This window comes from Sphaerodactylus townsendi, linkage group LG01 (assembly GCF_021028975.2).
Source record: "Sphaerodactylus townsendi isolate TG3544 linkage group LG01, MPM_Stown_v2.3, whole genome shotgun sequence".
In the NCBI taxonomy this organism is placed as follows: Eukaryota; Metazoa; Chordata; class Lepidosauria; order Squamata; family Sphaerodactylidae; genus Sphaerodactylus; species Sphaerodactylus townsendi.
In genome coordinates, this window is record NC_059425.1 from 76661303 (window position 1) to 76688650 (window position 27348).

Here is a 27348-nt window from a genome sequence, read left to right on the forward strand (position 1 = left end):
CATTTAAAGATGAGATGTATGAACACCATTCTTTAAACATATGTGTGCTCAAAAAGAACATTTCAGGAGGCAGGATTTTACCATATGTATCAATCCATTAGTTCAATTTGTTAATCTGTTTGACAGACTAAAATGCATATGGTGATAACATGTTGAGGGGGGTATTTCAGCAAGATCCACCCTTTGACTCGGGGCATTCACTCGATTTTTAAATTAAATCTAATAAAGACAGAAATTACACTGTTTACTTCTGTACTGAAAATGCTATAGCAGGTCCTAGAGTTATTGTTGAAGCATTACAAAAAACCCTCAACCAAGCACCCATACCATTTATGATACACAGCAATCATGCTATATGGGATGGTACCCTATACAGGGCAAGTATTATACTGAATAGTCCAGGTTTGATCCTAGGCATTTTAAGGACTCTCCGGAAGAAGTGCATGTGAACTCCAACATGCTAGACGACAGTGAAAGTGTGAGACTCTGAGAACCAAACTACATGTTATGTGGTCCCAGGTCCAACCTGTGGCAGCTGATTCCAATTTAGAGGAAAACAGAGAAGTTTAGAAATTGCTATGAGGCAGCACCAGATGATCTTGTTCTGTTTCTAGTGTTTTTCAAGTATGGGGGAGGGAAGGTGAGTGAAAAAGTACAGGGGAGGAAAGGTGCCTGGAACAAGATCGGGGGCCACTGCATCAGAGCCAGTTTTGAAAAGCTAAATTGTCTTCTAAAATAGCATTGGCTACCACAGGTTGGACCCAAAACTGCCATAATATGTAGCTTGGCTTTGAGCCTACTACATTGGCAATGCCTATCTAGGTTTAGCACCTTCATACAAGTATATGAACTTCCCTTAAAAAATCTGTTTGTTACACTTTTATCTAATAGCTAAGTACTGACCCCTGTGTGGATCAAAAAAGGGAGGGGGCTACTTCTGACTTCAATTTACACTTGTACTAATTCAAGGGAACCCCTGGGTTTAATGAAAAATCCAGTTACCAAAAAAATTGTGTGGAAAAGGACCGATGATCTCTAGCAAGCAACACAAAAACCTAATCAGGTTTCTTGCAATATAAAAACTGCCTAGCAAGAATATTGTTGCCATTCTTAAAGAACCACAGAATGCCAAGAAGATATGTTTCTGGAAATCTGCTATAGGGTTTTGTGCCCACTTCCAAGCATCTAGTGCCAGGTGGGTTGCTCAATGCTTGGGGGGTAGGTACTAGGCAATACAAATACAAAACTTGTAGGAAGGGGGATCCATCTCTCACACACACATCCTTCAGGGATGGGGGAGAAATTCCATCTCCCCCTCACAGGATGGGGGGGGGGTGAATCCCCCTTACTGTAAAGCCTAAATAATTGTTATGCACCTTTTGTGGCAGCGGCAGGGACCCAGGATGGCCTCAGGCATCTGCTACCACTGTGGCCATCCCTGGAGCAGCCCCAGGAATCCCACCACGATGGCTGCACAGCCTAGTAGCCATGCCTGGCAACATGATGTGGGCCTGGCTGTCTTCAGTGGTGGCAGCCACCATCATTTTTATATGCTCAAACAACATTTTAAAAAGATTGGGAAGATTTGACCCTACTTTTTTTATTTAAGATTTTTTGGCAGAACTAGGTGGTTCCCGCAAGTCTGAAGAGACATCTAGTTGGGATGAGTGTGCCCCCACCTGTGAATTTAGGTATCCACAGAAAGGGGGTACATGTCGGAATTAGATATATAGATAGGCAGACATCTTGATGTTGTGTAGCACTCTTGGTGGTCCTGGACAATATCAGTGGCTACAGGAAGTAAGTGGTGGAGAAGCAGAGGGGGAGGCAGCAAGGGAAGAAAGCATTTTCCTTTATTCCACTAGTCCTCTCAGGCATTGGTAGAGATAGGAAAGGGTGATAAATCAAAGGAACTACAAAAAGATGTTGAGAATGAACATTGATAAAATGGGGGATGGTTTGGTGAAACAAAGAGCAAGGTATCTAAAGCGGGAAGTTAAGGGAATGAGATGTGGAGAGTCAACATGAACTTAAGGGAGAGAGGAAGGAAGGGGGGTGAAAGCTTGCAAGAAAGGTCTTGCAAGAGAATGGCATGAGGCACTTAATGAGTGCTGTAGAGGCAGTTGAGAGATTACAAAATCAGAAGATGGAAGTGGGGCTTAAGTGGAGCGGGTACTAGGACCACAATGATGAACAGGTCTTGGGGGCAGGTTTGGAAGGGGATGATAGAGATGTAAAAGATGACATCTGAAAACAACATGCTTTGGGAGGAGGGTAACGGGGAAAGGGAACAAGAATGGCAAGCAGTTGATGCTCAGGAAAGGTATGACAGAAGGACTGTTATGAGGAAAGGGAATGATTATGGCATGATGTATTATATGTAGGGAGAACAGGGAAAGAAGGAAGTGGAATTATATAAAGGGAATAGTGGCTAAAAAGAAAATGTATAAGGGGGTGACTAAGGGGAAGCAGAGATCTAAAACAAGTGTTTTTAATCTGCTCCCCTTTGGCTCTGTGAGTCATGCACCATATTGCCATTCAGATTTAATTCTAAGAAAGCTAGAAACAATCTACAATATTTTATTGTGGGTTCCCATTTGTTTAATAATAGTTTCAAAGTATGTCTTCCCTTGTTTGTTTGGGAGAATTCATTATCTACATGTTCAGCGCAGCTTCTCAAAAATTAACGGGATTTCATTCTGCTTAGCTAAAGAATGTTTAAAAATAAAAGACAATTTTTGAAGGGCCAGTTTGCCACAAGGCAAAAATAAGCTTATTCAGGTATTGGATTCCCGAGAAGGGCACCATTTCCTTGCCTCTTCCAGCTGCCACCTCTTACAAAATGAACACAAGGAAGGTGTCATTTTGATGTCTCACTTAGGCCAGTACTGTAGCAATAGTAATAAGAGGAATGTGAGTTGAAGTAGGAAGTAGAAAGGCCAGCAGTGTTATCCACAGTTCACAGTTTTGTATTTAACTTTTTTATGCTATTAAAAGTGATGATGATGACTAGCTCAGGGTGCAGTTATTGCTACAGACCTAAGACTTAGTTGTGGCTCCAGTGGCCAGAATGAAGCCTTCAAACAAAGAGCAGGGTTCTGCTGTCAGGACAGGCATGTGAAATATTTAGTCTCTCACAAGAACAGTAGCTAATGGCCACCCTCTGGTGGCTGATTGTGGCACAGCATACCTGTACCATGCCTCCAGGTGATCTTTTCCACAGATCCCTGAATAAATGCCTGCTTGTTGAAGCTGGGAGCAAAACTGAATAAAATTGGAATTCTGAACAAAGAATAAAACTGGAATCCTAAACAAGCAATTCTGAATGAAATGTCAGAAAACGTTGTAATATCTAAATTAAATTATATGAATTTGTTTTTAAATGCAAATGGAATTATTTTCACATAAAACTTTTCATTTGCTGTTGTGCAGCTGTGGGGAAACACTTTTTCACTCACGCTGGAGTTGCCCCCCCCCCTTTGTATTTAATCTGCTACAATTGTACTGATGTGTCATTAGTGCTAGTGGAAAAAATGGAGATAAAGGTGATTGGGAAGCATTTGTGTTGTTTTCATCTGCTGTATAACGCACAGAGCCAGAGTGCTCACAGTCGAACGCATTCAATGTCAGAGTTGTTGGATGGCATATCAAAAGCAGTAAAATATGCCTCTTTGGTTACAGGTGGAGGGGTGTTAGAACGACTCCCCACCCCAGAATCAGGACTTAGTGCAGGCTGAACAATTTCCACATATTTCTCTTCAGTCTGAGAAGGTGAATTCTCCTGTTTCTGCCTGAGATTCTTGAACCGTTTGAGCTTCACTGGATCCTTGATCTCTCTGGCACAGTGAAGCAAGATGAAAATGTCCCGCCGGAATTTGGAGCTCATTCCAAAGTAAATGATGGGGTTGTAGAAACTGGCAGACTTTGCAAAAAGGCTGGCAAAGATGCTCGTTAAACTAGGCACAGGATAACCATAGGCAGACCACATAGAGCTGACTGCATATGGAGACCATGCTGTAATAAAGGCTGTGCAAATGACTATGGAGACCTAGAGGAGAGAAGAATGAGACCAATCATTTCACATTTTCCTACCCCAAAAAAGACAGCATTGTAGTGAAGGCAGAGTTATATTATTGGGTTAATGGGAACTTGGAAAAATGATATGTTTTTAGACTCATGTTAGTCCCCTCTCTCTTAGCTTGCTGACCTTTTATAGATTGTCAATGTTTTTTACATTGGAAAAGGTGATGATTTACACCAACTGCCCTCTCAGTTGATAACCCAGAAATAAGCAGGTATGGTGGAGGAAGAAGTAACTCTGTTGTGAGATGGGGGATCTGAGGTTACCTCCTTCTATATTTACTTCATAGCAGTCCCTTCTGTAATGCTAGTTGCTGACCAGAGATTTAAACGTGGTTTTACCAAAGGATGAAAATAAAATTGCTGTCTACTTACTAAAGGATTCTCAAGTGATTAAGCATCTGCTTTTTGACTGAGAGCCCCATCCAAAGAGGGGAGACTTAAAGGGCTTGTGAGAGCAGCGCACCCTCGCACCAGCATGTTTGCTCTCCCTGGGGAACTTACTCTGGCGGAGAGGTGAAACCGCTTGTGTGTGGATGCCGCCAACCTCCTCTGGCACTTGAACATGGTGTGGGATGCTGGTGCATCTCTGCCATCACTGGTGCGACGGGTGTGGTCCAGGGACGTGGCCAGAAGTGGAGCTGACATTAGGCGGCTGTGTTAGGCTGGTGGTGGGAAATTTAAAGGGTTGTGCAAGTCTATTTAGCCCTATAGAGGCTTCTTAGTGGCAGGGAAGCTGTTTTGTTTTGCAAGCCTCTCCATGCCGCTGGGGAGCCTCTCTGGGAGGTCTGGGCTGGCATGGTTGAGGTGTAGACCCACTTTTTAAAAAAAATAATGATCAGGAATAGGAAGCTGGATTCAGTTTACCTTCCACAAACCACTGAACAGTTAATAGATGGCATTTTCACTTTTCTTGCACATGCATTCCTGGACTTTGGACTGGAAGGGGAACCGCATGTAGAGGATTCGTTTGTGTGTGCAGTTTCTCCTCCTGTTAGCTATGGACTTGGCTAAAGGCTGCATCCATGCATGCACTGCCCTTCTTTGGATTGGAGCATAGATATTTCAACCACGGATTATCCATAACATATTAATTTTCCTTAATCTCTATTTGTCTTTGTTCCCCCCTCTTCTTGATTCAGTGGCCAAATTCCCACTGAAAATTCAATCTAGATACAACCAAGTTTCAAAAGAATCGGCACCTTTTCATCCAGGTTCCAAGATCCTCACTGCAGCATGTTTCTAGTGAAGACATCTAGGCCTGCCCCTTGTGTGTGTGGGGGTGTGTGTGTGCCTGCTGTCAGGGGTGCAATTGTTAAGCTAGCAGCACCAAAATTTCAGAGTATCTTTAGGAGACCCTCCTGATGATACCACCCAGGTTTGGTGAATTTTGGTTCATGGGTGCCAAAGTTATGGACCCTCAAATGTGTAGCCCCCATCACCTATTAGCTCCCACTAGAGTTTTTTTTCCCAAAAAGGTGCATATACAAGCAGGTCCAGGAAAAACCTGTGATAAGGGAGGAGAAGCACCAGAAACAAGACTGATCTGTACTCCATGGTTCGACTGTGAGGACATCCCAAGGGAACCTGGATATTTCAGGTGACTATCCCAGGATTAATCGCCAGTGAGGATATCACTAGTGACAGCTTTTCTGTTTTGTTTTTGATCCCCTGATATTTATTTTCCACCACTAAATCTAATTTGGAGTATTTAGACTGGGACAGAAGATAACTGCTCTGCCTTGGATATACACTTTTAAACATTTCCAGACTGACCCTTGTGACACTTCGTTCTGTGCGTCTCTGCCTGTCAGTTGGATCACCCATTCCATTTAGTGCATGGCTTGACTTGACTGTATTGATGATGGACACATATGAGAAAATCATGATAGTCACAGGTAGAAAGAAACAGCAGATGAAAATGGAGACAATGTAGGCCTTGTAGAATGTTGAATAGTTGGCTTTTGCCCAGTCTATTTCACATGTTCCATACATGCGGTCTAAAAAAAATACAATTTGGTTAATTTTTTTAGAAATTGGCTAATACAGAAGTCTTTACTTGATGCCCGATTCTTCCCTTGGATCTTTGCTTTGGCTTCCTGGGGGTGCCAAAAACAAAGTAGGTTAATATCTGCTTCCACCAAGGACTCTTTCTCCTACCATAGTCATACATCTAGCCCTCTATGCCTGTGTTGCTGTTAAGAGGCTCTGCACCTCCCATTACACTCCTAAAAGAAAGTGCAGGAACAATATATTGCCACTTCATAATCTTGAGCTATCATGATCTGAGGATGATGAGCTTATCTGCTGCACTTCCCCATTACCATACTCAGACTGAAAGACCAGATAGGCATAGTGTTTTCCCAGACTTAGAGCATTAAAAAAATAACATTGAATAAATAGACAATAAGAATATAAATGTCCAGTTCAAGTATTTCAGGTATAGCAGGGAAAGAAAGAAAAGGTGAAAACACACAGTCCACATTCACTAAACTCAGAACTTATCCTAAAAGATGTTCAATGAGGATAGGCTAGCTTTACTTCAAGTTATAATGGTTTAAAATTCAGCATTACCTTATCATGATTAGGACTTCTCTCCATTGTTACTCGCTGCTTAGGTAAGATGCTTAGGTAAAAGCTTAATGCATCATGACGTGCTCCGAAGCCAGCAGCAAAATGCAGGAGAACTTTTGCCACCTTCCTGTCCTGAGTTTAAGTAACCTCTGTCTTTCTCCTTTCCCTCTTGGGATGATCTTACTGTCCTCTCCTGTCCCAAAGGAATAGTTTTCATTTTATCACTCTCTGACATTTTCCCGATGGGATGAGAAGGTGAAACATCCCAGTTTGGCCATGACTTCTGCATGGGTTCTGGGTCTAACTCGGGCCCGCCCCGTGAGGTTTCCCTTACCCCTCGCCTTTCAAAAAAAATGATAAAATTGGTGGTTCTTTTAAAAAACCTGCTCTGATCTCTCTCCCATGCAAACATTGTGGGAGACAGACTGGTTTATTTTTCCCGCCTCACCGCCTGCAGCCAATCAGAATGTCAGAAAGACAGGACAATTCACGCATGCGCAGCAACATCGGCAAGGAAAATGAAACTAAACAGGGGCTATGCAAGTTCTTCTTCCCGGCCTGAATGTGCTGACAGGCTGCTGTGCAGAGGGAGAAACCAAGATAGAAACATCCCAGTGTGTATGATCCCAGTTTTCCCATCAGGACATTTTGTCCGACTGGAAAACGCCTCTATCTTTCCAGTTTTATGACTGCAGTATGTGTGATGAAAAACCATTATTTTGCTCTTTGGCTGGAGTCATTAGCATAACAAAGAGCTTGACTGCTCTGTGCTTGTAGCTTGACAGAGGCAAATTGCTTCTGATTGCCCACATGGTGGGGTAGATGTGTAAAGGGATAATAAAGTAAAGGAGGATAGTCACTCAAGGAGAATCAAGGGCACATGCAAGGCAAATCAAATGAGACAGTGTGGTGGTGGTTCTATGCTAATGCCAGAAGCTTCCAAGTGAAAATGTATAGTTGGTTCCAAGGGAACACACAGATGTATTTAAAGGAAAACACAGAGGATTACAGAAACCTCATGGAAGGGAGAGAACCAGTGGAATATGCTAATCCCTGGATACAAACTCAAAAGAAATGACATGAAAGGGTGTATTATAGTGGGTATGGCTATGTACATCAAGGAAGGCATTTATTTCTAATGAACTAGAAACTATAAAAAGGGCGTACTTTTCTACAGAACCCTTGTGGGTGATAATAGCAGGCACAAATATAATTTAGTACATGGGACATTCTGTGGGCCCCCTGACCAACAGGGTGATCTAGAGACAGAGAATGAAATCAGGGAGGGGTCCAAAGTGATGAAGTAGTAACAATGGAAGATTTTGTCTACCCCTCATATTGACTGGATAAATGCATGCTCCAGTCAAGCCAAAGAGATAAACTTTCTAGACATCCTCAATGGCTGTGCACTTGAACAGATGGTCATGGACCCAACCACAGGGGAGGCAACCCTAGAGCAACCCTACTCAATGGTGCTGCCAGAGACTTAATGTAGGATGTGGGTGTAGTTGAACCAACTGACAACAGTGACCACAACAGCATCAACTTTATATATATGTGGGAAACTGCAAGGGAAATCTCACACAATTACATTTGACTTTAAAAGAGGGAACTTGTGATGATGGCTGCCAATTTGGAAGGCTTGAAGTGGGGTGAGGGTGTTCATGGAGGATAGGACTACATGATGCATACCTGTTCTCTCCGGTGTCAGTGGAGCATGCTTATTATATTAGGTACTGTGGAACACAGACAGGACAATGCTGCATCAATTGTCTTGTTTGTGAAATTCCTAGAGGCACCATGTGAGCAGACTGATGGATTTGAAGGGCCTTGATCTCATCCAGCATGGCTTTTCTTGTGTTCTTATGTTCTAAATTTAAAGGCCTGAAATTCAATTTGTCGAACTAAACAATAGAAATGCAACAATTCATGCAACAATATCCATCTGGGAAAATAAATTACTGGATTAACACAGATATCTAATTGATTCCCGTGGAGAAAACCATTACCTGTATAACTGCCCCATCCCAGAACTGGAGCTACTGACCAGAAGAAAGCTGCTACCCATATAAATACAAGGGTCACAATGATGCTGCTGCTGCTGATACAATGCACTGGAATACAAAACAGCAGATGCTGTTGACATGCAACACATTTTACAATTATATGAGACACCTAACTAGAATCAAGAAAATTATATTAATAAATCTGGAGGTCTACAAATTCAATTACCTTTACATAATCTCTGAAAAAGCCCCCCCCCACCTACTTTCAAGACAACTGTATACATTTAAAAGGTGAAATGTTAATTACTTAAATATACCATATAACTACAGTCAAAGCTAACTGACCATACATAAGGTAGCCTCACCTAAAATCTCTCAAGCCTCTCAGGTGTGGGCTGCGTGGATTGTCTAATCTTTCTGAAAGCTCTTTAGTGATAATCTTAGAAATTGTATTTTATAATTTTGAGATAGATAAGATGCAACATGTATTTGGTAGTGTTGCAATGAATTAGCAGAGTAAATAATATAGCAGAAATGCAAGTGTGTTGTTTTGTAGAAATTTATTGGATAACAAAATAAAGTTACACTAAATATAGGAACAGAAAACTATCTATGCAAGTGCTCAGTTTGGGTGTCTGTGCAGTCCATCTGTGCCTGTGTGTCTGCCTCTCCTCTTTTGCTGAAAGAAAAAAGGAGAGATCTTTCCAGAAGCTCATGTGATTCTTGGCATGTGACTTTAGCAGTTAACTCTCGCTTGATTGAATGAAACAGGCACTTGTACAATCCTAACAATATTCCTCTATTTCTAATTCTATTGACTTACACAAGTGTTTTTGTATCATTGTGATTCTTTTATATTAAATCATTTCAACAGTGATTAGACTGATTTTACATAACAATTTTAGATAACGTAACTGATCTTTGACTGTGGTGCAAAGTTTTCACTTGACACCTGGAATAAACAAATTCTGACTTCACTCAGAGGCCTGGCTACCTGGAAAGAATGGTTGTAGGAGAGAATAATCATCTCAGTGGTCTAGTGATTAATGTGTTGTTTTGAAACAGACAAGCAGACTCTTAATTTCCATGTGTCTGCTTTGAAGGCAATGAATTCTGCACAAGAGGAATAAAAACCTGTGTCAATATGAGACTTAATTTGGCTTCAGGAGCAGTTCTTGTTTTAGAAGGAAGTAATTATTACCATGCATCCCTTTATCTGTTTGTGAAGCTTAAATTGGGGGAGGGGGGAGAGAGAAAGAGAGAAGGTAGCATGATGTTGCAAAATACTGTATATCAAAATAATCCTCATACTTCTATAGGATCCAAACCAAGGCTTCTAGATCTTGTGATATGCTCATGATAGTGCTTCTGTCTTCAAAGCTCCTATTCAGCTGAAGTTGTTAGGACATAACTTTTACATTAAACTTATGAGTTGTGTAGAATATAGTGTTTCTGGACATTTCGATATATTCTGTATTGGCCATTTCTACTCTAGACAATCAAACATTAAATCAAGTAATCATTTTGGCAGATCTGTCTACTTGGTTTCTGGTTTGTTAGTGGGGTGAAATTATTAAGTATGATAAAAAGTATAACAACCCATATTAGGTTGAATGCAATTAATTTTGGCAAAGATCTGTAGCTGTTTTTGTGTTCTGTACCATGACTAAATGTATTAATAAAATGGTGTTGTAGAATGAGGATTGACAACATTCTTTGTTAAGATAGGACCATCTTTCTACATTGGAATGTTCGTAATGGCCGATTACCCACTGCAGCTGTTCCCCGCCCTTGTCCCACTCCAGCGCAAAACGTCGCACCAGAAGTGCTCTCACTTTCCCCGCAGAAAGTGAAGAGCGCGCACTGGGCAAAAGGAAGTGCTCCAGGAAAAGAAATCTTGCCCCAACGTTCCTCCTCTCTCAGCACGCCACAAAGAGGAAGCATGTCAGGACAAGATTTTTTGCTTCGATACGCTTCCAGTTCCACCATGTGCCAGAATGCCAGTGGGTAATCAAGCCATTGTGTCTGCACATTGAACAATGAACCTGATTTTCTGTGCGTATCATTTTTAGTGGTGCAAGTATAGCGTAAAGCAGTATATTGCTAAATTATTTTGCTTTTCTAACCCCATGAGAAAGTAAATCAGGCTATAATAATGCAAAACAATAAAATCAGTATTTTCAATTACTTACCTTTATTGGGATGGCAGCCTTTTATGTAGCGGGTCACACTTATCACTGTGAGTGTGTTAATGCTAGCAAGGCCAAACAAAAATGTCAGAAATCCATCAATCTGGGAAAAATAATTAGTAAAGAAGTTGTTACTTCTACTCAGCTTCAGAATGTCAACAGCAATTAAAAACTATTCAGATTGTCTTAGTGACCCTAAATTATTATGCTCTGAAATGAACAAGCATCCTAAACGCCATGAGATATCAAATGCCAAGGAAGATATAATTCATATGATCAGAGAACATATAGATATAAGAAAAACGGATGGATCATGTGGATCAGATATACTTTAACTAAGCCAATGAAGGTCTAGATACATAGACGTGAGTTGTTGAAATGAAAATGGCAGAAAGAAAAGATGGAATACTTTGTACACAAAGAGAACAATATTTTGTGCGCAGAGAATGAGCAGCATAGCTAATAACTTTTCTTATCCACTGAAATCAGTAGTAATTAAGTTATTAAATCAACAGAAGTGAAAAGCTGCTCATTTTTGTTGGAATAGGGCCAAAAGAAATATGTAAGACCTTTTGAGTGACCTTGCTGCTGCACAAGGGTCAGGTCTGGCCAGACCACTGGGCAAATGTGGGTGGTCACCTAGACCATCAGATTGGCATTTTCCGCATGGTCCAAATATCCTGGAATGGGAAGGTGAAATATCCCAGTCTACTCATGATTTTTGCATGGTTTCCGGTCCTAAATCACCCCATGAGATTTCCCTTATCCTGGGTTTTTCAAAAATCGGTAAATTGGTGGTTTTTTAAAAAATACCCCATGCTGATCCCGCTGCCATGCAAACACTGCCGGAGAAGGACCAGTTTATTCTTCCTGCCTCACTGCCTGCTCTCCCCGCCCCTGTGCTTGTCCAGGGTCTTGCTGCCACTGCTCCTTCCTTCTCTGCCACTGCCCCCCCCCCCGTTCAACCCGTTCAACGAACAGTGAGCTGGGCATCGTCCCGCTGGAGGGGCAGGTAGTGCCTTCCTCTTCCTCTCCCTCCTGCACTCGGATGAGCGGTGGCGGTGGGGGAGCCAAGCAAAAGGAAGAAGCTGCGGTGATGGACAGGCAGCGGCAGCACCCAGTGGGGAAACCCCCCACCCACCCATTTGTGTTGTAAATTACAAAGAAACCAGCCCGTTTGCATTGTAAATACAAAGAAACCGGGGGTTCATGCAAAATTAACTGGAGTACTTCAACTCAATACCTTCATGGAAATGGACAGCCATGTAAAGGGAGAAACCGAGATACAAACAACCCAGTATGTATGAGCCTGATTCTACCCCAGAGTAATTGTGGTGTGCGGAAAACGCCATTGTTAGGCATACCAAAAAGGTGAGAGGAGTCTCCTGTTTCTGCCTTTCTTCTGGAGGCTGCAGGGAAGCCATAGGTCACCTGGCACCCTATTCTACCCAAACAGAGGCAGTCTCTGCTATCATTGCTCTGCCATCACCACTCGGTAAGGGGCTGTGGAAGCAACAGCAGCACCCAGTCTGCTCTCACCTCAGGGCCCACAAGAGGATGAGGATGAGGCAGGTGGAGGAGAAGCCAAAACTTGTTTTGCAGGAGCTGAGTTGCTGCAGCCCATGCTGTCTCCCAGTTTCCATCACCCCTTTGCTAGCATTCTGAGCAGCAGCACTTGCATCACCTTAGGATAGAGCTCTCAACTGCTCACCAGGGTGAAAGTTCCCCTACCAATGGGATTGCCTTCCCACCAGAGAAATCAGGAGGAAAATAGCCGCTGCATTAGGAATTCACACATGTGGAATGGTTGCAAGATATTAATGCTCTCACTCTACTCTTGAGGGTATTAAGAAGAGGAAGGATGGAAAGCTACAGTGTCCTGGGCCATCAACCTCAGTAACCAGCTGTGCATGCCTGCTCTAAAGATTTAGGTAGGCAACAGCATCAATAATTCTGTTGCTCGCGTCAGCCTGCAGAATAAGGGTGTTCTCATTCTGCCATGGTCATATGTGACTCTTATTTATGGACCACCTGTTGCAGTAGGACAAGGCAGTGCACCTTGGGTCCCTATATCACCACCACCTCTGGACATGCTTAACAGAACTGAGGAGGACCTGTCCTCCAACATGAGACTCTATGTGCTACTTGGAATGCAATGATGAAAGAAAGTCAGAATATAAGAAGTCATAAATAAATGCTGTGATCCAGCAGCCATGCAACTCTAGACAGATAACCTATACCTGCCTTGTTGCTGGCAAGTTCACTAGTGCTTCTGGAGGAGGGGGCACAAGTTTAATCACAGGTTGGATTTGCTGATTTCAAACATCCGTACTGCAGTGGTAGCTTGAAGGAACGCATTAATGGGCTTCTAAAATCTCTACATCTGTTGACTCTGGTCTTCTGCAGCTGCCATGATGGAACATGGAGGGATTTTGAAAAGCATGTCTAGTTTTACTTTTACATTTTTCATTTTGAATGCTCGGTAAATAAAGTATTAATCTTCTCAGTTTTATTTCTGTTGGGCTGGACACCAAAGTCATAGTTTGTCCAGAAAAATTTGGACTTGCCCTGGCTAGGGTATCCAACCTCAAAATTAGGCTTGAAATTCTCCTGGAATTACAACTCATATTCAGACTGCAGAGACCTTGGAAGGTTTTCAAGGCAAGAGATGTTGGGTTTTCAAGGCAAGAGACATTCAGAGGTGGTTTGCCATTGCCTGCCTCTATGTAGTGACCCTAGTATTGCTTGGTGGTCTCCCATCCCGTTACTAATCAGAGTCAACCCCATGTAGCTTCTGATGAGATTGGGCTAGCCTGGATTATCCAGGTCAGGGCACCATAGAGTCTAGGAGAAATGAAGGTCCTGGAGTGGCTATGAATAGTAGTAGGATTTCTATTTCTCCTATGGTATACCACAGAGACTAAAAGAAACTGATAGTCAGTGGTAAAGACATTATTGAAAGATGGATGAAATTGCTGTTGGCTGGTATTCTTTTTCCTAAGCACAGAGAAAAACCTGAAAACCATTATGAGAGGATTTTTTTTAAGGCTGAGTGATATGAGGCTGGAAATTTCAATTTAAAATTTGATTTTGGATGGAAGAGGTGAGAAATTGGAAGAACTGACCTTTAACCCAGTTTTGTCTGAGTACCCATCCTTCCAAAATTATGTCCTTCCTAGGTACCATGAACAAATCTCTCCAAATTTTCCAAACTACAGGTGGCAATCCTATCTTACACCTTTAGCAGCAGCTTGAATAACACAAAATCAAGGTGGTAAAACTTTTCCCATTCTTTTATCACCATGATAGGAAAAATGGCACCTGCTGAACAACTGAGTGGCAGGATGCTGTTAGCCAGATGTGCAGAGTAATAATTATAAGCAGTATTAACAGATTCTCTGACAGATAATTGTTGTATCCTTACAACTACCATTGCAGTGTGCTGAAACACAAATCCTCTCCCTGTTCTCCTTTGGAACACTGGAAAAAAACTGATGCTGGTTAACACAAGACCCATGTGCAGGGGTAGTCTAAGCATCCCCTGAGGTGGGGCAGGGATTCTGGCAGGCCCACCACTGTCACCTCTACCCAGTCACTTGCTACCGCTCTGCCACTCATGTTCCCAGATGCTCATCTTGATAGTGTTGCTGAGGAATGGACTGCAGGCAGTACAGGTGGCTACAAGCAATGGAGCTAGGAGGGCTCTGGAAAAGGTACCTACTGGCTTGTTCCTGTGCCCACTCGCAGCAAGTGAGGCGTTTCCCAGTATTTATACAGTACACATTGCACATGGTCACCTGATATGTTACACATTAGTCTGCTTTTAAAGGCAGAGTTACAATGATCTGTTAAAAAGCTGTAAAATCTTAGGCTTATTCCAGACATGCAGAATAATGCACTTTCAAACTGCTTTCAGTGCTCTTTGAAGCTGGGCAGAATAGCAAAATCCACTTGCAAACAGTTGTGAAAGTGGTTTGAAAATGCATTATTTTGTGTGTGTGGAAGGAGCCTCAGAGAAAGGCAGAGGAACCATTGTATAGAGTTACAGGTTATTTAAAAGCTTTTATTGCTACACTGTATGCAGAATTTTGTAAAATTTATACCATTAAATATTGTACTACTTTTTCCTATACAACTGCGGAATTATCCTGTAAGGATTATGACTTGCATGTCTTTTTCTCTGTCCTCCTTCCTCTTCCCCTGTATACACAGTTGGGTTTGCACCAAACTGTGGCTTTCAGTTCTAAAAGGCTGGCAGTACCATCCTAAGCTGAGTTAAACCTTTCTAAGTTCATTGTAGTCAGTACTTAAGATGGCCTTCTAAGAAGAGAAGCCAGTTGACAAAGGACAAAGGTGAGGGACAGAGTACGGTGCAGGACTCACTGTTATTTGCCATTGCCATCCAGGGGGGAGGAGGGAGGGTGAAGGTAGCATCTGCATTGGCCACATAGTGCCCAAAGAGCAAAACTGTTAAAGATAGGGCCGTCACAGAGCTGTTGGACCATGTTGGGATCTGTGGGGTGGGGCCTTAGTGGGTCAGGTATTTCAGAGCCCCCCTGCCAGGACCTTGGGGGTGTGGTATTTTATTATTATTATTTATTTATTTTATTAGATTTTTATACCGCCCCATCCCCGAAGGGCTCTGGGCGGTGTACAACATTTAAAATACAATATAGTTAAATAAACATTTAAAAGCAGCGATAAAATTTCCCAATGCGTTTACCAAATATATAACTCAAGGCTTATATAACTCAAATATATAACTCAAGGTGGGCCTCATTACCATGCCCAGTCAGAGGTTTCTAGTTGGCCTACACACCAGGCAGCAAGGAGATTTCCAGTCAGTATCCAGCGTTTAAATGGCTACCATAGTTTTGTTGCTATGAGTTTCCCACACTATCTGGGCTGGGGGAAAGGTGTTGCACTGGGTTCAGCAAGTGTGCTGCCTGATGACAGGATCCATCCCCTATACTGAGCCCATTGCTCTTATGCCTTTAACTAATAAACAAGTTGCAGCCAGTTATTTTACCACTTAATGGAGTGTCTCGAGTCATTATTCCTGTGGCCTTTTCCTCCCCTTCCCCCTCCCCACCTCTGACTGGCAAACCACATTTGATGGTGAACACAATAATTTTGACACGTCCTTTTTGACAATAATTGTAATATTACATGGATTGGAATTCTCTTGCTGCCAATACTAGGTCTTTGCAACTCCATCCTATTTTCAAAAATGGTGTTATTGATTCACATAGCAGTCTCCATCAACCACAGAGAGAACAGTCTGTGTTTTTAGAGATGAACAAGGAAAATAAATAAAAAGAACAGTTACTTATGCAACCTGGAGACACTGGACTATGTTCCTGAAGTCTGGGCCCTGGGACATAGGGTCTGTGCAATGCAGAGCAGTTGTGCATAGAAGAGCATCTGTTGCTTATGCTACACTATTCCAGCATGATTTGATTGACCACTATACATCCAAATAATTCAAACAAAGACCTTTTTTCTTAAAAATTATAGAGCAACCAAGATTCTGTTCAAAATTTACAGCATCACAATTTTTGGAACAGGAAGGAAGGAGTTTACATTCTAGGTTTCCCTTGTAGCACTAGGCAACTTTTTGTCTTTAGCCATTTAGTTTATCTTGAAGAGACTGCATTAATCAGGATGTTGAGATGAACTGAATGAACTTACACAGTGTGTCATCTCAGCACCTTCACCACCTGCTTTATCTGTTAATGCTCTTAGGACTGTTAGATCCATAGTTTGCCTGTCAGTTATTTCTATCTCACACAAATTTCAGGAACTGTGAATAATATATAGGCATGAGCTTCAGCTACTATCCTGCTAAGTTGGAGAGTCACTCAGCCCTTGTTAGATTCAAGTTTTGTTGCTATTCTTGTTTTCATGCAGGGTATGTCTTTACAGTTGTTTCATGACAGACATGGAGTATACAGTAGCTTACTATAACAGGAAGTCCCTTCTTATAGCAATTCAACCAAACCTTAGTATTTTTGGAATGGTGTTAAGACATTTTAGGGCTAGTTTTTGGACACTTGAATTAAGCTTACTGACCACATTTTGTTGTTTAAAACTTTTAGTCTACTTCAAGGCTTAGTGAAGGACAAGGGTTATTGCTTGTACAGCCCCCAAACTATATCTCTGGGCCCAGTATAAGATTGTAATGACTTTCTTTCTCTCCTTATCACATAACATATGTCAATTTTCTCCTTATTTTGGAAATGGTGCAAATAACCATGGCTGCATTTGGACATCATGAACAAACTCTGATTTATTTGCAAACAGAACAAACCTAGCTTATTCTTGGTCTAGTGAACTCCCTTCCAGTGATCTTCACACATCATACTTGTGTTTATGTTGTACACCGCCCAGAGCCCCTCGGGGATTGGGCGGTATAAAAATCCAATTAATTAATTAATTTAATTAATTAATTAAGTATTAAAAAGTATTAATTAATTAATACTTAGAGATGAGACAATACTTCCTGGTTTATAGGGCTGCCAAAATTGGGAGGGAGAAACGGGGGAATGATAGCAACAATGTTGCCAGTTTCACTAAGGAAGTAACAATGGGTAACTCTGAGAATCACCGTGAAATCTATGGTAAAACCATAGGTAGGCAACATGGATGACTGGCGGGAGGCCTCCCACCATGTCAATCCTAATGATTTAGGAAGCCTAACCACAATTTGTTGTGATGGTCAAATTAGGGTACTTTAACAAACTAGGGTACTTTAACAAATTGTGGGATGTTTCATATCTAGAATTTCAGTTTGTAGGTAAAAATTAAATCACAGTTTATTAAAGCACTCCAATGTGAATGTTATAACAAAAGGATATATAGGCACAATGGATCTTTCATGCTGTTAGCTTAAACATTTATCTGTTGATGTTGTAAAAATTCAGCCTTTAATATGAACCAAAGCAAATAGAACACTGGGAGATCCATTAATAGATCTATGATATCTTTCCCCTTCGTAAGTAGCAAAGAAGGTCCTAATTTGGATTTGAATCATGCAGTAGGGGGTAAAGGTAACTGTTGCCTCCATGCCATTTTTCCAACTTCAAACAGCTCCCTAGATACATGCTCTATTCAGTAACACATGCTGAGTATGACACCAATTTTAGGTGAATAGCTGCTTTTGAAGGCCATCTGAGGTCAAGAAAACAGCTTGCAGAAGAGAAAGCCTCCCCCCCCCCTCCATGTTGCAGTACTTATCGTATTAGGGCTTTCTGCAGTTTCTACTTACAAAGAAGATCCAAGAACAGACCTTCCTGTGTCTTCTCTTGTTTGACCCTCACTTTGTAAATGACTAATATAACTCATGGCGTTTTTCAGAATGTCACAAGTAAAAAGGGGGCCATTCAAATTGCTTGTGAAACAAATGATTACATCTTGCATATTTTTGGGAGATTCCAAAATCTGTTTGGAAATTTTTGCTTCTGAATGCATTTTATCTTTCAGTGTTATAAATTATGGGGATGAAACTACACAGTAGAAATCTGGATTTGAATGATTCAAAGGATTGTGTAAGGTTATTTGTTCAAACTGGTCTTAGTCATTCCCTTTGCAAGTGACATTAATTAATCCCACGTGTTGGCAGACTCTGCAAAGGCAAAAGGTTAAACACACTGAGTGAACAAACTGTTCCTTGAGGACCTCTGGGTCAGTTTTGACGCACACTGGCAAGGTGGCTGAGAAGATAAGTAGAGCTCTGTGCTTGGAGGAGCTTGGAAAATAGTTGTATATGCACACAATTTTCAGAATGGCTTTAAGGCTCTGCTACTGTCAGGTCTGAGTCCAGGGGTATCTCACACTCCAACTCCAGGGTGGCTTTTGGTTGGGCAAGAGTCTTAGAACAGAGAAAAAATGGGGTTTCTCTTCACCCAATTTCTCCACTCTGCTCTGCCATTTATCTATTTTCAGCTGCTTTGGAATGGATTTGACTCTTTTCCCCGGTAGCTCCTAGGCACAGCCTTAAAATGTTCCCCCAAGAGAGGGCCCTCAAGAGAGGGCTAACCCTGGGCTCAGCCAGTCCTCTGTCCCCATCCAGCCCTGGGGAGTGATCCTTGCCTTGGATCCTTGCCTTGGAGAAGTGGCTGTTCCCCCTAGACTTCTTTAAATAGCAGGCTTCCCTGCCCAACTTCCTCTAAGAAGATCAGTGTGGCTGAACCTGCTGCTGAGAGTTGGCTGGACTCCTTCAAGCTCATCTATTCAATAGACTCTGCCAAGGTCAGCCATTGCTGCAACCTGACAGACACTTTCGCCAGCTGTGAGGCTTGTTGGCACAGTGACCCTTTAGAGGGACTTGCAGTCTCCTGGGCTAAGTGTGCAGATGGAATTGTTACTCCCTGAAACAATGACTTTAGAAGCTTTGATCTACTGGCTGCACAAAACCAAAGTGGTTGTGATTGCCTAGATTTATGTTGTACTGCGGCACCAGAACATAAGTTGCTACAGACTTCTAAAAGTGTCCAGCTGTCCTTAACCTGAGCCAGAGCCTTTTCAGCTCCAACCCCAGCCTGGTGGAACTCTCTGTCAAATGAGATCTGAACCCTGTAGGATTGAGCTCAGTTCCACAGGGCCTGTAAGATAGAGATGTTCTGCCAGGCCTATGGTTGAGGCAGCAGCAGTTGATCATTGCTGGCTTCCCCATTCTTTCATAACCCTCCCTATACTGTCTCTATTATTAGGTTTATTTATGGGATTTGTTGGGTTAGTATTGTTGTTTGTTTAGCTCCCACCTCCTGGGTCAGTCAACCAGGAAGATTATATTAGATTGTCATCTTAAGGTACCAGGAGGTATTTAACTGGTGGGGTTTTAATTGGTTTTATGAAGGATGTATTTCTGTATCGTATTTTCCATTGTAAGATGCCCTGAGCCTACATGGGAAAGGATGAGATATAATTCGAGTAAATGAATGAAAACTCTTCTTCCATACATCACTGCTTTTGAGCAACTGGTAAATTAGGTCCATTAAAAAAATCAGCAACTTCAGAAGCCAAGACCCTTCAAAAGGAATGCAAATGCTGTATCTCTCGGTTCTTCCTCCCCCTCAGTCAGCTATTGTTTTTTTTCTATTTTTGCAATGACACTTGACCTATACTTACTAGATTTGTTACATATCTCCTTTCTCTCCTGGTATGGTTTCTGTCTTCCTGGAATTTCCCAGCATTCTTATGACATCAACACTCCCTCACCTTTTTTGCCAGATGCTGTGTCTCAGCTGCAAAGGCTATCTGGGTGTGTATTAACAGAATTACAGGAAATCATAGTCATAAAACCATAGAGTTGGAAGGGGCTATGCTGGCCATCTAGACCACATCCCTGCTCAATGGAGAATCAGCACAGAGCATCTCTGACCTTAGATAACCTCCAGTAAACATCCTGTATTTCCTCCACTAAGAATGAGGACAGCCAGCAAAGAAATATTCTGATGAGCCAACATTGGCTTGAGTAGCATCTGGTGTTAATATACATAGTCCTGGGTTATCTGAATAAATCTGTAATGCATCTTCATTTAGTCTCTGTAATGTTTTTATACTATTTTCCTGCATCATAGATTCCAGACCAAATCCTTTCAGACTCAATAACTGGAGTCCTAATTCCAAATCAGTTCCCAAGATCCTTATCTTGGAAGAAATTTTACTTGAATATTTTATCAACACTGATTTTTCTATATGATTAGTCTTTGTTTTCTGGAGAAAGTTTGTACCTAAGATCACAAGAAAAGATCTGCTGCAGCTGGGTCAGACTAATAGTCTATCTTGGCCTTTTCCGCATGGCACTATTATACAGGGTTACAATTGGTATCTTACAATCTGGCTCTATTTTATCACAGTTTTTCCCTTTGCATGGGTGCCCATATCTGTGAAGGAGTTGAGTTAATAAGATTGGGAGGAAATACTCTAATTTCTTTCGCATGAGCCTGGCTTTTTTTGTTTTTACATCGTAGATGCAGCATGCATGCTCGAACATCCCTGGTGTGCTGCATTCTGATTGGCTCCCACCCCCAAAGGCAGTGCTTCTGATTGATGGATGCACAGCAACCGCAGGAAAACCAAGCAGGACACTCCCCCTTTTTCTCTAGCTTTTGAAAGAAGTCGGTGCAATGAGCAACATGGCAAGAATGTTGTGCTATGCAAATTAAAACTTTTTTGTGCATTTCCCTTATTTGTGCCAAAATGAATTACATAACTTAAAATTTAAATCAACCATCTTTATAATTTGGCTAATACTGGGCACAGCACTATGTCTCATCCACATTTAAAGATGTGCAGGAAACCACACCATGTGACATTCACATGCACATCACCACCCCCCATCCTCCGCCACCACGATATACCAAATAACATTTGTCTGGTCTTTGGGGATGTCACAGAATGAGAGCATCTGCTAGGTAGGCGCTTCCACACCCCTCCCCTTCCAGGGTCCCATTGGGAACATGAGCTGGGAGCTGCAGGACTTGGCTGGCTGCACCTCGGCTAGCAAGCGGCGCTTGATGAGAGTGAGCTGGAACAGGGTGAGCATGATGTAAAGCACGGAGATCAGGCAGCAGGGTGGAAAAAATAAATCGGTTTTGCTCCTGTGGCCTTCACATGGAAGTGATTAAACGCGGGATTTTGGCGGAAAAAACAGCCCTAGTTCAGCATCCTGTTTTCTGAAGTCTCCAACAAAATTCTCCAAGAAAGCCTAGAAAGAGGGCACAGACCTTCCTCCTATTCCTGGTCCCTATCACTTGGTATTCAGATGCACATTGCCTCCAGATACAGAGATTCCTGATAGCCAAAAGACTAATGGCCAAAGATGAACCTGTTCTCCATGAACTGGTCCCAGGACTACCGGTAGGTCTTGCCCGTTTGTTCCCAATAACGGAGTGCACAATTCACTGTTTTGAAGCAAACAATTCCCATACTACTCTAGATATCACACAAAAATACTGTTATGAACTGGTGTAATTCATCCTCTCTCATGCATTCTTAAGCATATATATCCATGAATATTATCAGTGACATTGCTTGCTGTTGTTCAGTAGTAGCCACCCCACACAAACCCCACAAAAATCAATGTGGGATAGAGGTTACAGTTTCAGATTAGGATTTAAGAAATGCTGTGTCTAAACTGAAGAAACTGTGTGTGTGTGTGTGTGTATCTCTACGCTGCTATGAAAGGTATTTTGATAACCGTGGGCCATTCACATACTCTCATGCTAATAATACTAAATAATAGTATTGTTGTGAAGATAAAATGGAGGAGAGGAGAATTATGCAAATTACTTTGGGTTGAGGAGAAAGGGTAGGTATATATGAAACAAACAAAAAATAAATTAGCTGAAAATGGTGGGTGTACAGAGAGATGCCCTATATGTCATTGTAGGTCCAGGCTTGTACTGTCATGATATGTATCTGTGTTTCTCCCCGCACCCACCTATGGTCATTGCCACTGATTTTAATGCTGGGCTTCTCATAGAAATCTGATGGCACACTATTGTTTCAAATTCCGAAATGTGTTACATTTCACTGTCTTTTTGAAAAAATAACATGATGGAATCTTAGTGTTGACAAAAGTTTGAAATCAAAGTTGTTATCAAAAGGACAAACAAACCCTGAAAGCAAAAGTGCATAATTTTCTGTAATTGGGCACTTCACTCGTCAAACTTGGAGGTTACTAATTCATGGTTCTTTAATATAAAACTGACAGGTTCTTCAATAAAGGGATAAGAGATTTCTGACATATACTGTGTTTTGATGGCTCTGTTATGTACATGCATTGATTTTTACAACTGTCTTTTGATTAACACTTGTATGAAATTTTTATTAACCACATATTCATTTAGCATTTTCTTCCAGCCTAGCATCATTCTATGTACAATAAGTAAATAGTATAACTTTGAGAATTTATAGCAGGGTTTTATGGAATAACAGAGCCAGTAGACTATAAATCAGGGGTGTCCAACTCTGGTGCTTCAGCCAGCAGGGGATGATGGGAATTGTAGTCCATGAACATCTGAAGCGCCAGAGTTGGACACCTCTGCTATAAATGATTAAACAGTACATTAGCATTTTGCCAAAAAAGAGCTGCCTTCTGCAGACAGTTCTATTGCTTAAGTTAAATTGCATTGATTTCAGTGAGCATCCAGTGCTTATTTGAAGCCCAGTAGTATACAGGATTGCAGCCAAAAGCATGCACTGTTGAAGTCCAAGTCCTGTTGTAATTTTTTAAAAAATGTGATATACTTTGTGATTAAAAATATTGCAAATCTAAATGGCCCATTGGAAGAAGTTGCATATTTTGAGGATTCACTAGTCTTTGTTGGTTTCGGGGTGGGGGATCTGAATTTTTAATGAATTTTCATTTCAGATTTTTAGTGTAAATCTTTCTTTTGCCCAAGAAAGCAATTGTAGGCAAATCTGAGTCAATACAAAACACTGGTGCAGTTCCAATGATTTTAGCTAAGTTTTATTTCTCTATAAGATCAAATAAAACAAATGGACCTTGTTTTGAGTTTAGTGAATAGTGCTGTGGAGACAAATGTTGTAGAAATCATCTGAGTGAAGCCATATTGGCAAGCAAGGCAGGAAAAGTCCTTTCTGGGAAATGAGTTCCAGGCCTGATGCAGGTTGTGAAACTGAATGACACTGGATATCATATGGGTAGTCCTGCTTCTCCTCTTAATTGTCTTTGACAACTCATTGTTATCAAAATTATGTTTATACTTGCAGCTAGAGTTCCTCTTCCTAACTCTATAAATTACGTAAAAGAGACAATGACACTGTATAAGCAACATATGTACAAGGATCATCATGAATTGATGGAATCTGAAAAGCATGTTTTTAAGTGAAATGCAGCTTAGCCACCATGTGAACACTATGGCTAAGGCTGAGGTTTTGTTAAGGGGAGGAAGGAAGGAATGCACCAGAGCAGAAAGGACAGAGGAGAGGAGCTCAGCAGCATTATGACTGCATTCATTCTACAGTAGTTATCTTTCCCAGCTTCATCACCATCAATATTAAGTTCTTACCTGACATGTCCATACTGATGTTATAAGAAATCCATCGTCTCTGAACACATTGAAGATTTCAATGATGCCCCGGGAATAACCAAAGACAGAAATACTAGCGTCAGATACAGCCAGGTTAAACGTTAGGTAATCTGTGGGCTGCAGGACAGCTCGCTGCTTATACAGCACAAACATTACAATGCTGTTTCCAAACCAAGACATCCAACCTGGAAAAGAAAGGAAAATGGTATAAATATAAAGTCATGAACAACTACGATAAGCCAATCAATACACCAGTGGTTCTCAACCTGTGGGTCACGACCCCTTTGGGGGTTGAATGGCCCTTTCATAGGGGTCCCCTAAGACGCTTTGCATCAGTGTTCTTCATCTGTAAAATGGATTAAATGTTAGGGTTGAGGGTCACCACAACATGAGGAACTGTATTAAAGGGTCACGGCATTAGGAAGGTTGAGAACCACTGCAATATACTGTTCACAGTAGAAATGTGTTGGATCCTTATTGAAGCTCTCCTATCTCCTGCTGCTGCAGTCTATTGAAACCCCTTTCCTCCAATTCTGATCCTTGGAAGTGTGAGTCAATGAACTTTCATGAACAGCTTAAGGGTGAAATGGTGTATACCTTTGTCACATGTCTGTGTGTGAACTGTTGAAGAAATCTCTTAACAGTGATAAAGAAATCCTAATTGAGATCAAACAATTAAAAACCGTATTAGACATGCCTGAAATAGAAAAAATACAGGAGAAACTAAGATTTCGAAAACAGAGACATTTTAAACATGAAAATAACCCTGGAAGATATCTGGCATATTATCTATGGAAAAAAACTGAAAGAACAACAATTATAGGAGTAAAGAAAGTGAAGGAGATCAAATTGCGCATGTAGAAAAGGAGATACCAGAACAGTTTGCTCTCTTTTTTTGAACTTATATAGAAAAGATCTTTCAACAGAAAATGGAATGGAGAAGTATATAAAAGGGATATAAACTGAGAAGTTCACATCTAAACCATTACACTTCAAGAAATGTTGCAAGCCTTAAAGGAACTGAAAAAAGGCAAAGTGCCAGGCCTGGATGGACTGATAGCAGTGTATTATAAATGTTTGGAGGCGAATTTAATATTACCTCATTCACTAGAATGAAATAAGAGGAAGTACTCAAAGTTAATGAAGCAATCATTGCCACAATCTTATAGGCCCATCTTGCTGTTAAATGTGGACTATAAACTTTTTACTTCAATAATGGTAAAATGATTAAGGAAATGTATAACAAAATTAATCAATGAGGATCAGATTAATCACACTATGAAAGATGATAACATGTCAATTCAAATTTTATTTTTGTAAGAATTTTTTTAAAAAAATTGTAATAGTAACGGTTCATCAATGCTTTTTACCTATTTTGTATAATTAGGATTTATATCACTAATGGCCATTATTGGTAATTATTTCTGTTTTTTATATATAATATTATATGTATAATTTTCTATCTAACTGAATCCGAGTAGTCATTGATTCTGGTATCAGTTTTGAGTAGTAGCCATGGCTATCCTTATCCTCCATGAACATGTCCACCCCTGTTAAAGCCTTCCAAGTTGGCAGCTATCCTCACATCCTGGGGCAGGAGTTCCACAATTTAACTATGCACAGGGGGAAGAAATACTTCATTTTTAATCTCTTACCATTCAGCTTCAGCAGATGACCCAGTAATCTATTACCATGAGAGAGGGAGATAAACTTTTCCCTGAAGAAAATGGCTGCTTTGGAGGATGAACTCTGTGGCATTATGTTCAGCTGAGGCCTCTCCTCTCCTCAAACCCTGCCCTCCAGAGACTCCATCGCAGAGTGTCTAGAAATTTTCCACCCTGGAGCTGGCAACCCTAGCCAGGCAAGGCCCCAGTTAGTCCTCCCTCAAATGCTCTGCCTGCCCACTGCCTTTACTGGTAGAAACTGAAGTCTGGATATGTGGCTGCCTAGCAACGGTCACTGGGGGAATCCATTGCTTAAAGTTCTTTATATCATTTTTGAATTTTTATACCCCCAATGTATTTTTTTTAATTGCAGATTTCAGACCTGGGATTCTTCTTAAGTTTGTAGAAGGATCTGTCTCACCTGGTCACAACTTCACTCATCAGATTTAAGTATCCAAAGATTTGGTTGATTTAACCATTATTTTATTTGTTTGTTTGTTTGTTTATTACATTGATACCTCGCCTTTTTCTGGAAGACTCAAGGCAGCTTGCAATAAAATCATATCATATAAGACTGAATTAAGTAACATATCTACTTGTGCTTATAATACACAAAGGTTGTATTGTGATAGTGACTTAAAGTGGGAATTAAAAGTATTCTCTATACTGTTACACACAGAGATGTAATATTAAGGGGCACTTTTTGAAATGAGAGCAATTGAGTGCAAACATTTCATTGCACAATGTTAAAATTCTGTTTGCTTCCACCTCCTGCATTAATACTTCCATAAAAACTTGCCATGCAGCACAAATTTTGTTTCTTTTTTAGTCCCCTAGAGGCATACATGTTAATAAAGGGAATTACTTTAGCATTTAAGCTAGTTTCAGTAAGCCAAAGTTAGCATATAGACTTTAGCATTAAATATATGCTTCTATGTGTGTACATACAATATAAAGATGATAGTTGCTGTGCCAAACATATGTTGAGTTGAGTTTTGCCGAGGAGCAGCTTGAATTTTATGCAGCATGGTTAGTTACAGGAACTTAGACTGAAGACATTTAGTCCCCTGAAATGAGTATAACCTATTTTATATGCTGGTATTTCAGTTTGCCTGAATTGTGACTTGCTTGATAGGTGAGCTCTCCTTGTCCTCCTTTTTTCAGGTTCTTAAACTTTTGTCTTTAATATATATATACACACATATATAAAGAAAATTAATTACAATTTATAACACCTTGTCCCTCAATATAAACACAGTAGCAATTCCCATCAAGCATTATATACATGATTTTTGCAATGCTTAATTCAAAGTTTTATCCTAAGCAAAGTTATACATCTCTAACACTTAGAAAGGTGTAACTGTACATACATACCCAAACTGTACTATACATACCCAAAGCAAGCAAATAGAAGCCAATAACAGTCTCTCCTTGTTCTGTGAAGGGAGTTTCTCTGGTCAGAAAGGTAATATTGTTGTTCCTCCATGGAGCCTGAGGAGACAATGGGAAAGACATTTTCAACAGTCTCTAAATCAGAATTCTAGGACCAAGCAGGAAAAAAAATGCCCGTGCCTGCTGTATTCTAGGGAACTGAGCTCTAAGAAAGATAAAGCAGAGGGAAATCCAAGGAGACAAGAAGAAGCTTTGCAGCCTGCTGGCATGCTTGTATTTGCTAATCCTATCTATTAATACGAGTGATCTGTGTAGGCAAAGGAATCAGGGTTTTGTCACTTACCTGGCACTGTTACATGCAAGCACACATTTTACTTTTCTT

General features: G+C 41.0%; 1 protein-coding gene across 2 annotated transcripts; it reads right to left on the reverse strand.

The window, feature by feature from the left end:
• On the reverse strand, positions 1–27137 carry LOC125426222 (opsin-5-like). 2 transcript variants are annotated; one of them, XM_048484486.1, is made up of 6 exons: positions 26969–27137; positions 23890–24095; positions 10853–10952; positions 8664–8768; positions 5857–6080; positions 1–4048 (listed from the first exon to the last, which is right to left on the reverse strand). In XM_048484486.1, the coding sequence occupies exons 1-6, from the start codon at positions 27087–27089 to the stop codon at positions 3605–3607; spliced, it is 1200 nt and encodes a 399-aa protein (XP_048340443.1). In that variant the 5' UTR covers positions 27090–27137; the 3' UTR covers positions 1–3604. The 2 variants fall into 2 exon arrangements, with proteins under 2 accessions (XP_048340443.1, XP_048340449.1); XM_048484492.1 differs by lacking the exon at positions 8664–8768.
• Between the last annotated feature and the right edge of the window lie 211 nt (positions 27138–27348).

Bases quoted from the DNA above. Each gene is read 5' to 3' on its own strand.
- LOC125426222 (XM_048484486.1), bottom strand. From the start codon at position 27,089: ATGTCTTTCCCATTGTCTCCTCAGGCTCCATGGAGGAACAACAATATT. The intron at 8,769-10,852 runs GTAAGTAATTGA...TTTGTATTCCAG, and splicing joins AGGCTGCCATCCCAATAAAG to TGCATTGTATCAGCAGCAGC. The intron at 4,049-5,856 runs GTCAGTCTGGAA...TCTCTCCTCTAG, and splicing joins CAGAACGAAGTGTCACAAGG to GTCTCCATAGTCATTTGCAC.